Below are 13,930 nucleotides of genomic sequence, written 5' to 3' on the forward strand. Positions count from 1 at the left end.
AGAATTTTTGGAAGAATGCTTGTGACAATTCTAATAATGTTCATATGTATTTGCAAGCATTTTATTTAAGTTATTTTTCTATATAATCTTTGCAAGCCCTTGAAAATAAAATTAACGGTCACACTGTTTTTTTTATGTTTTCACAATCAGTATTTATGAGTAGTACAACTCGAATAGAACTATGTTTACTTATAATGGCAATATTTTTCAAAAGACAAAAATTGTCTAAAGAAACTTTTTTGACAAATTTTCATAGCATTTTACTTATTTAAATTATCGTTGTTTGACAATGATATATCGATATATTCTACTCAATATATTTAGCTCAATATTGTCGAAGAAAAAGAGCTACCCTTAATTTTTTCGGTTGTGTTTAGTGTAAGAATGGCGCGAGCGAGCGATTACATTTTGAATTCAAACCTTTCAAGCCAGGTTTGTTCTTACAACTAAATAAGATTTTCTTGAGCCCAATGTAACTGAAAATAATTTATAAATTTAATTTTTATAATTAGGTCACTCCATATAACTAATAGTTATAAGATAAAATATAGTTGTATAGTAAATAATATTTGACTTTTCACAAATGTGATTACTAATGGATTAATTGAGAAAATTGTTTCAAAATAAGCCAAAATAATCTAAAACTTAATAGGTGCCTGAAACAGCACACTTTTGTAAAGTTTCGCTGACGATTTGTTTACTTAAAACATCAGTAAAGTCAAGTGTGCGAAAATTGGCACTTAAGCCCCACTTGAAATCGAATCAACGGTACAATATCGCTATTTAGCATGCAATATAAATAGTGTATATGATGCGATGGCATGGTAAATGAACTTAAGGACTTTGCAGTAATAAATATCGTACATAAATACGTACTTAAGCTCAAGAAGTCAAACAAAATCTGCATAAAGTGGCTGCGAACAAACAGTTAGCGACAACAAAGACGGAGACACATGCAAACACACACACACACACGCATTCACACTGATGAACAGGCAGCTGGCTTCACGCTGCTGTGATTGGCTGCAAGGCGGCCATTTTCTGTACGGTCCACAGCAGAGGAATACACACCCACACATGCGTGCGCCTGCTAGCATGTTGTGTACGTGTGTGCGGGTGGTTCGACATCGTTTGTTGGAAAAATGATTCAGTTCGAAAAACGCGCTGACAAATTGAGGACACGCTCGAGTGCGCAGCGGAACGGCGCATTGCTTAAGATTTGAGCTAAAGGAAAAAATCAAATACACGTTCTCGGTTGCAAGGGGTGCGTGTGTAATTTTCCCCCCTGAACTACACCCCTTCAGAAGACTAACTAACCAACCAGCTACTTGGAATTGTTGTCGCAGTCTCAGTGGCAGTCGCAGTCAAGTGTCGTTCGGTTCTCGACGTGTAGTTCAAGTGCATTTTGGCAAATTGTTGTATTTATTTTAATTTAAAGTGCCTCTTCAAGAGCTCAAGTGATTCGGAATTGTGCCAAAGCCAAAGTGCAATAAATAATAATGTTGCAGCATCATCAACACCAGGCACAAACCGCCGGCTACTATGATTACAATCAAACACCTAGTCCAGGCAGCATGACAAATGCGGATGCCCTCAACACAACTCCATTCTCAGTCAAGGATATACTCAATATGGTCAATCAAACCGAGGCCTACGATGCTGGCTATGGACATCTCGATAGGTGAGTCGAGGAGTTACACTTTTGCTAAAAGAATTGTTTATTTAACCCATTTAAGGGTTTAATATTAAGTATACGTAGCAGATATAGATTTAAATTGACTTGAAAGGTCCTTTAAAATAAACTTATATGATCATTAAATTGAAGCGTAAACATAGAAATACATATTATATACTTATTGGTACTTATAATACTATTTATTAGAATTTAATGGTTTCTATTTTGTTGAAAATGGTAAAAAGAAACGTCTAAGATTAGTGTTAGAAATTTTCAAATAGTATAAGTATGACACACACAATTTTCTAAGAGCAGACACTTTTAATTAATTGAGTCTTTTTTTTAATATTTATTGAAAGATATATAGCAACATTTCTGTATTGTAGTATAATATATTAATAATTTACTTGATGGCTGCAAAAGATCGTTTTAATTTTATGGAATTTCTTGATCTTTAACCAAGCAGCTGTTTATTCAGTTACTTTCCACTATCTACCTGTATCTCAACAGTCCACACAAAGTTCTTGGTAGACAGCGCTGTGTGTGTGTTTAATATTTATTTATTTTTAATAAGGCTCCATAGGAAATTAATTTCTACCAATTTCTTCCACAAAAAGATAATATTTTCATAACCTTCCAAGACACCGAGAGAGAGAGAGAGAACGAGAGAGCAAAAGAAATCCTATGAAAACATATACGAGCATGAATTGCAAATAGGACTAAGGGAGCGTTTGACAAATCATCGTTATTTGTACAAGAGGCAAGACAAAGACAAGATGCAGACACAGACACAAAGTGTTAACAATAAGAAAAACAAAGTCAGCGCTCAGCGTTGTGGTCAGGTCAGGCAAGAGAAGAGGGACAGACGGACGGACAGACGGGTGGTCGGGCGGCGCCGGACTTTGTGTGTGAGAGCCTGAGCCTGAGGCTGAGGTTGAGCCTGGCCAACACATGTGATTCGCATGTTTTCTGCTAGGACATGCGCAGCGCCCACGTCCTGGGGCGTCCTTTTAATTGTAGATGAGGCATGAAATGATGTCACCAAGGGTCGCGTCAGCAGGAAGTGCGCTGGAAGCTGCGACTAGGACATTTGCTCGTCAAGCTCTCTTGCTGTGATGCAACATGTGCTATGCAGACCCAACAAAACAAAAAAAAGAAAAACTGAAAACTAAAAACATTTCACTTTCTTGACCTTCGCAGCGCGACGGCAGCTTCAACGCTCTATGGCGCCGGCGATTACCAGCTTCATCAGCATCAGCAGCATCTCCAGCTCCAGCAGCAACAGCAGCAGCATCAACAGCAACAGCAGCAGCAGCATCAGCAACTGCAGCACCATCAACAGCAACAACAACAGCAACTGCAAAATCATTTGGTTGAGCATGATGAGGATGCCATGGCCACGACTTCATCGCTGTCGCCTTTGCTGCCACCGCCACATGGCCATCATTCCCATGCACATGCCCATCATCATCATCATCAGCTGTACGCTGGCTATCATCAGGACTATGGCATGCCAGCGCACATGTTCCAGCATCCACATCCGCACGCGCACCAAGGCTATCAGCCCGCCTACAATGTGTCCGCCTCGCAGTTCTATGCGGGCAACGCTTCCAATGCCTATCAGACCTCCTCCGCCGGCTACAACTACAACTATGCGACCGCAGCCTCCGCTGTCGCCAGTCCTGGCGATCTCTATGCCAGCGCTGCCTCCGTCTCCGCCTCCTCCACGCTGCCCTCAGTTGGATCACCCGCTGTCTCCAATGCTGCTGCTGCTATTCTCGCTGCCGGCTCCATCAAGAGCGAGTATATTCCCACGCCCTACGTCACGCCCTCGCCCACCCTCGATCTGAACAGCTCAACGGAGGTGGACGGCGGACATGGCTCAGCGCACAAGCTTGCCGGGAATGGCATCGCACAGCGATTGCTTGATCCACAGCGAGCAGGAGAATGTGCCAAGCGAAGTAAGTGGCTTTTAATTGTGTCTTGTTATTTACTTAAGTTTTTTATTTATTTGTAATTACTTTCCTTGTGTAAGCAATTCAAATATCACATTATTATGTAATGGAACAAATGATTTGGCATTATATTCTTCATACATAGATACAAATGCATCTTTATGGCACGTTAGCTGGTTGTATTACAATCTTTATTTATTTTATTACTTGAATGGCATTTATTATTTCCTTTTGAATAATAGTTAACACAATACCATTGTTTTATTAAATTTATTGCATTTTTGCATGTAAAAAAAATAAATTTAAAGAATTTATTTATTTATTTCTTTTATTTTTACTTCTGCTGTTCTATTTGATTATTAAAAATAATTTATAATTTAAATTTACCTTTGCTAGTTATCTTACATCTTGTTTAGTTGTATTACAAATATATTTTTAACTACTTATATTCTTTGAATTCTGAAAGGGATTTAATCAGTCTATCATAACTATCTTTCATTCTATCTTATATTAATATGTATCACAATAATAATATATAGTACTACATAAAAAAAAAGATCATAGAGTGCAAAAAATACTTGTTTGCGCCTAAAATCCATAATTGATGTGACTTACATTCTAGTATATTTTGCTTATGGTATATTTTGAATGTAGTAGTATGTATATTATTGTAGTATATTAATTTGGTATATTTTAAATTGAATACCGCACTGTTTTGCTTTTATTAACAATGGATAGCGGGTATCTCAAAGTCAAGCACATTCGACTGTAGCTTTTGTAGCTTAAACTTTTTCTAGTGTGAGTTTGTGAAAAGTTTTATTAATTTCATCTCAGTTTCTATGGAATTTCTCAATGATTAAGTGTGATTATCTTACTTTGTCTCGGATTTAAATTAACAATTCGGAACTCTAATTATATAATAATATATATACATACATATATACTCAAAATTTGTATTAATATCTTCTTTGTTTTGCCTTTTCAGAGGAGAGTCAGGTGACTTCATCGCGCGCTGAGCTGCGCAAGAACAGCAGCCAAAATGGAAGTGGGAACAGCAGCAACAACAACAACAACAACAGCAACAATTCGTCTGGAAAACCGCGAATGAAGCGCAAACCTCGTGTGTTATTCTCTCAGGCACAAGTGCTGGAGTTGGAGTGTCGCTTTCGCATTAAGAAATATTTAACCGGTGCCGAGCGAGAAATCATTGCACAGAAATTGAATTTGTCGGCGACGCAGGTGAAGATCTGGTTTCAGAATCGACGCTACAAATCGAAGCGCGGCGACATCGATGGCGATGGGATTGTGAAGCATCATCATCATCAACAGCAGCAGCAGCCACAGATGAAGCTGAAGACGGAGTCAACGGGAGGCAGCTCTTTGCCTCCCCCGCTGCCCAATCACATGATGTGGCCAAGTGCAGCACAGCAGCTGCAATAGGATAAGGGAAAAGGATGTGTTTTTTGCTAATTTATTACAGCTCCAATGCCTCATTAACTCTAGTACCTTGTTGTATATACTTGATTACTTATTATATATTATATTTTACTGTTTTTGGACAATAAATAAAGTTTAAGCACAAGCAAAAAGGATCAAATCGTTGTCTTACAGCTGGGGCTGGGATGGGGATATATAGAAAGCTAGTACTATATATAGATAGATCCATTAGGCACCGCATCTGCGCCGTATAATGGTTGTGTTGTCGAACGGCGCATAAATCAATTTTATCAAAATGAAACGATCAGTTTTATGAATAAATGAAGAAAACACACACACACACACACAGATACAGACACACACGAACAATTTCCGTTTTTGAATTCTTTTTGAAAATGTTTTCCTTTCGCTTTTCGCAATGAATAACTCGACAAAGGGTTGCAGGCAGGGGAAATCGGGGAATGGGGAACCGGGATACGATTTCGATTTCGATTTCGTGGTGTTTTCGTGTCTGCGGCGGCAGACATTACAAAGGTTGCTTTTATGAAACGTTTAAGTGGCCGCAATGCAACTGTAAAATGTTTTCCTATATCTAAAAGATACAGATACAGTGCACAGCTAAAGATACAGATGCAAGGCAGCATCCCTCACCCCGAATCCCAATCCCAATCCCAATTCCGATTCCCGATCGCGCTCTCGACATTTATGACAGCCCCGCGGCGCATTGGGCTAATATTTCATGGAGTGTGGGGCCAAAGTTGATGTTGCTGCTGCCTCTGGTTGAGATGCTGCTGGAGTGGCATATCAATTACTGCATAAACACATGCCACAGGCCGCAACCCGGGGCAGCAAGTGCAGCTGATCCACAAAGCAAAGGGGCAGTTGCAAAGCACTTTCTGACAGCCTCAATTTCTGATTAGCTGCCAGAGGGGGAGATTTTTCCATGGGAGGCAGCAACAAAGTTGTGGTAGTAGTTGCAGTTGTTTGACTGCTAGGTTAAATGTCAATCACAGGGCATCAAAACTGAGCATAGAATTATGATGCTTATTTGGCGGCACTCTCTGTATATTTATATCTAAATAATCCTATTTTATGGGAGATAACTTTTATATGTATTTAAATATTTGGTTTTTACAATTCATAAGGTTAACAATTAATTTTGAAGAAAGTGAGTTGATTTTACTTAAATAATAATATAATTTTATATTCATGTAGATATTTACTTGATTTAAGAGTTTAGTTTAACATGAATATATGTATATATTATATATTATTGATATTTCTCTTTTTTTTAAATTGTATTTCAAAATTTTTTAATGGCTTACAGTTTTACATTTTCTATCATCAAACCTTAAACCATTATTTATGGTGAGGACACTTTATTTAAAATATATTTTTTCGTCACAAGTGGAATTTGTAATACAGAATAAGAGAACTGACTAATAGTAAACAGTATAATGCAATTAAAGTAGAAAGGTATGAGGGAAATTATTGGAAGTTTGAAGGGGAAAAAGATATTTAAGAAAAAACAAATTAACACATTTCATTTTGAGTTTAAAATAGGGAAAAGGACTTCTTTAGGAGAGGCATATACAAGTTACCATCAAAATGGCAGAAAATCATCGAAGATAACGGTACATATAGCACTTGAATCGTGGTGAAAAATCAATAAAGAAACCGGTATGTCATTACCACAACATTAACAACCTAATAATAATAATTGTGTGCGAATTATTCTACTGTAAACGTTAAAGGGTTCTTCTTAAATAGATGAATAATAAAAATTAAATTTAAGTTTTTTAAATACAAGTTTTCTTAACATTACATATATTAATTTTTTCAAAATATAATATTATTTGATTATCATTACAACAAACAGCTCTACGAATTTTCGTGTATTGTGAAATTAGAATGTCTCGTTCTTTTTGTTATTTTTATGTACTAAGTCAAATATAATTGCCACATGAATGGAGGTTTTGTTAATTATTCAATTAATTTAAAAATATATAATTAATTTATATAGAACAACATTTTTCAGCAAAACCTCTGGACTTAAAGTAATAATTATGGATTAAATGACAATCACAGGATATGAACAGAGCAGAGAACATAATTAGTAGGCTCAATGGAGGAGGCGTGAGTGGCAAACAAACCGCCTGCCACCGCCCACAGAACGCGGGACGTAGGACGCAGGACGTAGGACGCATGAGAAATGGCTTGTCAAGTGGCATTTAAATGCTTGTCTAATGGACCACACTGACCAAGCGAGAGCTGGAACTAGAGCAGAGGAAGGATCGTTGCATTAAGGTTTCGTTTTACAATGTCGTCGGCGGCAAAATGTTGCGGCGACGCGTCGCATCGCAATGTTGCCGCATTTGGCGTCTAGACCGAGATCCCCGCGTTCAAGTGGAAAGTGGCAGAAGAAGAAAGAAACAAAAAATTTGTCGTCTTTCCATATATCACATATTCAGAGGATCGGCGATAAGCGAGGCAGCCTTGTTGCATGGCTTGTAGCGCCGTTTAATTCATGTTGCGTCAAAGGATCAAAGGCGCCACAAGCCGCGCCACGCAGCTGTATGTGCTGTCTCCCTCCCTCACTTTCATGCGTCTCCCTTTCGCTCTCTCTCTCTCTAAATGTTGCTTTCACTGCTTTCCTTTGGCGTTTCCTCAATTAAAGATGTGGCGCGAGAAGCCGCCAAAGTGAGAGTTAGGTAAGCAAATTAAGATTTATTAACAACAATAAATAAACAATAACAAATGACAATCGAGAACTGAGAATCGACAATTGGCGCATTTGCTCTAAACATTCTACACAGTTGCATTTCCGCGCTTTTCTTCTTTTGCCGCAATTGCGTAATGCTTTCATTCATTTTCCTCGTTCACTCGCTCGCTCGCTGTCATTGCCAGTCTTTGTCTATAATCCCAGCCAGCCTCTGTCAAGTGGCTGCCTGCCACGCCCCCTCATTGCCCCTCGCCCCATGCCATTAACCGTCGGTTTGGCATTAAAGGCTTTGACATTTTATCAAAAAGAGAAAAAAAAGAAATAGAAAAATGAAAGCAATTGAGTTTTCTCCGCTATTTGTTTGTTGTTCTTCTTGTTGTTTTTCATTTCCATTTGATGTGGCCATAAAAATGGCGAGCTCATTTTACATTTCTCTCTTCCCCCTCTCTGTTTCTCTCTCGCATTGTTGTTTCTGTTTTATATCCATCAATTTTTGTGCGGCTTTTCAAGTGGAAAATTGTGACAATTATATTCAAATTAATTGAGTAATTGCATTCTGAAACTGAAGATGTGTCGTTCCAAAGCATTTGATTTATAGCCTGTGGAAGTCGCAGCTTCAAGCACTTCAAATATTCTTGATATCCCCAAGCGTTTATTCCTCCTCGACTAACAAAAAGTTGCATTGATTTCTTGATCTACAGCAATGCATCGAATCTTCTTCCGCTGGCGATATCCGATTGCACTTCAAGAACCTGTAAACAAAGTTCAATTGCTATCAGCATAAATTATACACCTGAAACGGTTACCATTACTAAATTTGAAGTATGTGGGTGTATATTAATGTTACAAACGAATGATTTTAATTTTGATTATTTGGAATTATTATTACTATGGTGAACTTTCTTTTTAGTTGCTTCTTAGTTGTTCTTTTTACCCAGTTGATAAATTATAGAAAGTAGTAATAGTAAAAAAAGAAAATCAAAATTATAAAGTTAGTTTGACTTCGAAAAGAAAGTATCCTGATGCAGATTCGCAACTCTTCTCCAAAACACGTTGCTTTTTCTTGGAAATTCAAGTTGGATTATTGTTAACATTTGATTTCTTATCCATCCCAATGTCTCAACCAACATAGCATCCAACTCCTCTTAATTGTATTCAAGTTCTTATCCAAATCCACAAAAAAAGTTCTCATGCATCTCTCCATCACACTGTTTAAAACTCTGTTATCCAAGTCCGCATTTTCAGGTGGAATTATGAAATCCTGTTCTTTAGCGGGCCTATTTTAAAATAGTGCAAATAAATATCACTTCGTGCGATACCGTTTGGAAGGTAGTTTTATAAAAATTTACCACTGATTTTTGATTATTTCGATTAAGTTTTCTTAACTACATGAATGTCTTCCATTATATGTACTATCGATAAGTTATTAAAACTATAAATAATTGATAAATTGGTATTTCTATACTAAAATCAAAGTACTAAAAGTAGCAAGTAGAAAATATTTGAATTTTAACGTCTCGAGAAATTGTTAAGCATGTGTTTACTGCTTGCTTCGCATACAGTGTCTAAGCAGTTGAACACATAGCAAGCAGTACACATTGTGGACTTTAACAAGCAGTGTATTGTGGAAGCAAGTAGAGCGTGCGAGGCAATTTGAATTTTGTATTTATATTTTGAATATGAAACGAAAATTGGATGGAATTTTAAAAAATATTATGTATTCTAAGATTTTATGAAAATTCATAAAATATTTGATAAAAGTTTAAAATATAATTGACAATTTACCCTGCATTTTATAGCTTTTATTTTTTGCACATTGAGTTAATAAAGTATTAGTTTGTAAATCGATAAGGATAAGCTCTGTAAACGAATAGTGCTTAACAAATACAAACAAGGCGAGAAACACTTGCTAGAATCAATCACAAGCCAACTGTGCAATCTTCAGGTATCAAATTTCAAAACATTGCCATCAACAAAATACCCCAAAGATATGAGCGAAGCGCGCAATGAATGATAATGTAAAGCAAAGCAAACAATTGAAGTGGTTTTTGATAAACCATTAAAGCGAACTTAATACCACAAAAACAATATTGTCAACTGGGTGATGGGCAAGTGCTCATCAGGGTGGTGAGTGCTCGAAAATCAAACAATGCGATGGAATCAAGGAACTGTTCTAGTTAATTGAAAATGTCTATTCATCATTCGGATGCGGATGAGATAAAGTCGCTGTAATCGAATACCTGTTTGGCCAAAGTAGAAATGCCCTATAAACTATTTAAGGATAATCGCATCAGCAGTCACAACCAAATAGAATTAACAAGGCAGCAGACGGAACGCGTGGCAAGCATCATTACATCATCATTCTAATTACCCAAGTATTATTGAAATGCATTCAAATGAAAATATAACGAGTCGTGTCGATGCGAAGGCCATGCAAACCACCCCGCAACGTATCACTTTGTGTGCACTTCAATATTGGTTACTTTGCTACTCAGTTCTGACCACAAAAAATAAAATACAATGCTACAAGCACGACAACAAAAAGAAGGAACAAAATAAAAAAACAAAAAATAGTGTGTGCAATAAGCTGATGTTGCCACCCGCTTCGCCTCCTTTGTTGCAAAAGGGCTCACTCGGGCTGACTTCAGTGCCCGCGGCCAAGTTGAGGGTGAGACGGCATTAAGAGTCATTGAATTGGCAATAAAAAGATTATAGCCCGAAGGTGTGAAGTGTTGCAGAGAAGCAGCAACCCAACGCTGCTTGCTGCTAGCATGTGTTTGTTTGTGTTTTTTTATGTGAGCGTCAAGCAGCACACACTCAGCATCTCACTCAATCTGGCAAGGCTGGCGAGAGAACGCAGCTGTGAGCGCGCAGCCATTTTGCCGTCGCTTTAACAAACAACCAATCAGCGAGCAGCGTGAGCAAGATGCTCAGCCAATGGCTGATGTTGGCGTTGAAAAAACACTCAATACTTAAGATTGCTGTAGTGAGCACACATTTTAAATCATAGGGAAATACTTCTAACATAGTTAATAAGAACAGCACTAAATATAAAGCAAATATGTGTTTAAATCCAAACCTGTACATATCAAGTAAATTTGGGTAATAGTTTTAAGAAGAAAATATCTGTAAATATCAAATATATAGCTTTAAATGAAAATACAAATTTATTTTTAATATAAATAGCTCTAAATATTAAGCTAAAGTATAATAATTAAATATGAAGAGAGAACATATAGAAAGGGGTTTTTGTATGAGTTTCTAGGAGTAACTTACTAATAGTTTTTTTTACTTAATAAATAAATTTGAGAAAAATTAGCTAAACTTAATTGTAATTCGGAATTATGTAGCCAGCATAAAATATGTATTTAAAAATAATTTAAATATATACAAAAATATTTTAAGCTCTTATTAGAAAAACAAAAATCTCTTAAACTAATTGTCAAGTCAAATTTGTTTTGTTAAAATTGGATAGAACTTTTGAAAATCTACACTTAATGTAAATTGTCCAACTACAAGTTTATATTTTCCATTATTATTGGTTAAACATTTAACATGTTAAACATCTAAATTTTTATTTACTTTAACCTTCTATGTTAAATGTAATGCTTTCATAATTTATTGTGTAATACATTTGATATCCTACACTTTTATTTACTTTCAGAGAAGCCTTTCTTAATAAAGAGCTGTTCCGCACAATTTATAAACTAAACACAACTTTAGCCTAAACAAATGCCCTGAAGATACAAACTGTACCAGTTTTTAGTATTCAAATCCCAGCTCACATCGATTACCCAACAGTTAGCGCGCTATAAACAATAAACAGGATGCACACACTTCCAAAAATAACGCTAGGTTTAAACAAAAAGCCAGACTGTGATTAGGACGAAATGTTTACACACTCGTTCGACTCACTTGAGAGCAACTCAAACGCTCTTGGAGCATCGCTAGCAACAACAAGGAGCATCGACCAATAGGCAAAAGCAGAGGCCAACCCATAGCCAAGTGGCTCAAGCGAAAAAGAGAAACAGCGAAAGGCAGTCAGTAGTGCATTATTAAAAATAGCAGCAGAATCCACCACCAGGCGAGTCGAGGGCGCACCACTTGAGTGCCATATGCGAGAGCACTCCGTGAGTGATTCTACATACTAGAGAAGAGTACGAACAGTACGCCGGGGATCGGCGCAGTTATTTAAAGAGCACACGGAGCGCACGGTCACAGCGCATTCGTGACTCAGCCTTTGAGACGTGAGCAACCAGAAAATCGAACGCAAGTGAATTGTGAAAAAGTGTGTTCCACAAATCATACATATATCCATAATAACTATATATTAAAAGCAAATTTACAAAAATGCTTAATATGGAGAGTGCAAGTGCGGGCGCGGCAATCGCAGCGGGATTGAGCAAATCGCTGACCACACCGTTTTCCATCAACGATATCTTAACGCGCAGCAAACCGTTGCATGCCACAGCGGCACAGCGACGCGTGTCCAGCGTGGACTTGGACTGTGAACCAGAGATCGTTGGCCAGGAGCGCGCTGGTTCCAAGTCTCCAACGCCTCCGACGCCGCTTTGTTGTCGCGATCTCAGCATTTACAAACTGGCCCAGGAGAACAGCTCTAATCCCGGCCAGCAAGCAAGCTATTTGCAGTATTATGCAGCTGCTGCGGCGATGGATAACAACAATCAGGGCGCAACTTCAAACTCCAGCTCCGGCTCAAGTCTGCCCGTTGACTACATGCAACGTAAATTGGGCTACTTTGGCGCCGCTTTGTCCGCCGCTGCCTCCTCCTCCTCCATCTCAATCTCCGGCCCGCTCGACATGCGACGCTGCAATGCCAGCAATGACTCCGGTAAGTTTGTCTGCAGACTTAATGCACAATAAACACCCTCAATCTATTGTGTTATTGGCCTTTGTGCTAACTTTTGCCAAATTTGCTTCTTTTCATTTACAGACTGCGATTCGCCGCCGCCATTGAGCAGCTCTCCCTCCTCCTGCACTGCGGGTGGCTATGGACGCACCACCTCCTCGCCGCTCTCCCACGACGACAGTCTCAGTGGCGGAGCGCTGAGTCGCAAGAAGCGTTCGCGTGCCGCCTTCAGCCACGCCCAGGTCTTTGAGCTGGAGCGTCGCTTTGCCCAGCAGCGTTATCTCTCCGGCCCGGAGCGCAGTGAGATGGCCAAAACGTTGCGTCTGACCGAGACACAGGTGAAGATCTGGTTCCAGAATCGTCGCTACAAAACGAAGCGCAAGCAAATCCAACAGCACGAAGCCGCTTTGCTCTCGGCCACCAAACGTGTGCCCGTCCAGGTCTTGGTCCGTGAGGATGGCACCACAGCCTATGCCCATATGACACCGGGTGGAGCTGCTGCCGCCGCTGCAGCTGCTGCTTATCCACATGGTCTCGATCCGGCGCTGCTCAACATCTACAGGCATCAGTTGCAGTTGGCCTATGGCGGTTTGCCACTGCCCCAAATGCATTTTCCCTACTTCTATCCGCATCCAAAGGTGCCGCAGCCAATTCCACCGCCCAGTCAACAGCAGACGCCGCACTCGGCCAGCTTTGTGACCGGCTCCTCGGCATCCTCATCGCCAGTGCGCCAACAACGCAGTCCCTGCCCAAGTCCAACCCCGGGTCTGAACGTGATGAGCATCGAGAGCGGCGCCGAAAGCAATCATTCAGCTGCCGAGGATTGTGAGGAGAATGTGGAAATTGATTAGAGCTCGAACGGTTTGTGGAAGGAGCTTAGGCTTTGTGATAGCTTTAGTGGAAGGTTCTTAGTGTTTATGTGTTAGCATCGCCATGAGGAGATGGGATTCATTCCCATCGGAAGGCTAATAGCTTTAGTAGCTCTAAGTTGTAGTTATACTCGTCTGTAATTATATGTTAATATCGCAACTTAAATAAATGATACCAAAAAAATAAATTACTTTTCGTGTGTTGGTTTTATTGACTTGGAAAGATTTCAACAGTCATTTCTAATTTGAAAACAAAAACCCACAGGTTTTCGGAAATCTCATTAACAATAATTAGCTGGAATTTCGCTTGTTATTTCAATGACAAATCTATTTCCTGCACAATGAATTTCTATTTATAACTGGTATGAGTTAAGAATGAGTAAAAGATTGTCTCTTACATCA

The 13,930-nt window shown here is 38.9% G+C and overlaps 2 protein-coding genes across 2 annotated transcripts; both read left to right on the forward strand.

Moving 5' to 3' along the window:
• The first annotated feature begins 1,447 nt into the window (after nucleotides 1–1,447).
• LOC132785951 (muscle-specific homeobox protein tinman) lies at nucleotides 1,448–5,204 on the forward strand. The gene is made up of 3 exons (XM_060792287.1): nucleotides 1,448–1,681; nucleotides 2,876–3,636; nucleotides 4,616–5,204. The coding sequence occupies exons 1-3, from the start codon at nucleotides 1,500–1,502 to the stop codon at nucleotides 5,068–5,070; spliced, it is 1,398 nt and encodes a 465-aa protein (XP_060648270.1). The 5' UTR covers nucleotides 1,448–1,499; the 3' UTR covers nucleotides 5,071–5,204.
• A 6,775-nt stretch (nucleotides 5,205–11,979) lies between these two features.
• LOC132785657 (homeobox protein bagpipe) lies at nucleotides 11,980–13,694 on the forward strand. The gene is made up of 2 exons (XM_060791855.1): nucleotides 11,980–12,641; nucleotides 12,744–13,694. The coding sequence occupies exons 1-2, from the start codon at nucleotides 12,140–12,142 to the stop codon at nucleotides 13,508–13,510; spliced, it is 1,269 nt and encodes a 422-aa protein (XP_060647838.1). The 5' UTR covers nucleotides 11,980–12,139; the 3' UTR covers nucleotides 13,511–13,694.
• The last annotated feature ends 236 nt before the right edge of the window (nucleotides 13,695–13,930 follow it).

Source organism: Drosophila nasuta, chromosome 2R (assembly GCF_023558535.2).
Source record: "Drosophila nasuta strain 15112-1781.00 chromosome 2R, ASM2355853v1, whole genome shotgun sequence".
NCBI classification, from domain to species: domain Eukaryota; kingdom Metazoa; phylum Arthropoda; class Insecta; order Diptera; family Drosophilidae; genus Drosophila; species Drosophila nasuta.

Coding starts and splice junctions, on each gene's coding strand:
- LOC132785657 (XM_060791855.1), top strand. CDS start 12,140: ATGCTTAATATGGAGAGTGCAAGTGCGGGCGCGGCAATCGCAGCGGGA. Junction 12,642..12,743: donor CAATGCCAGCAATGACTCCG/GTAAGTTTGTCT, acceptor TTTCATTTACAG/ACTGCGATTCGCCGCCGCCA.
- LOC132785951 (XM_060792287.1), top strand. CDS start 1,500: ATGTTGCAGCATCATCAACACCAGGCACAAACCGCCGGCTACTATGAT. Junction 1,682..2,875: donor GGCTATGGACATCTCGATAG/GTGAGTCGAGGA, acceptor TGACCTTCGCAG/CGCGACGGCAGCTTCAACGC. Junction 3,637..4,615: donor AGGAGAATGTGCCAAGCGAA/GTAAGTGGCTTT, acceptor TTGCCTTTTCAG/AGGAGAGTCAGGTGACTTCA.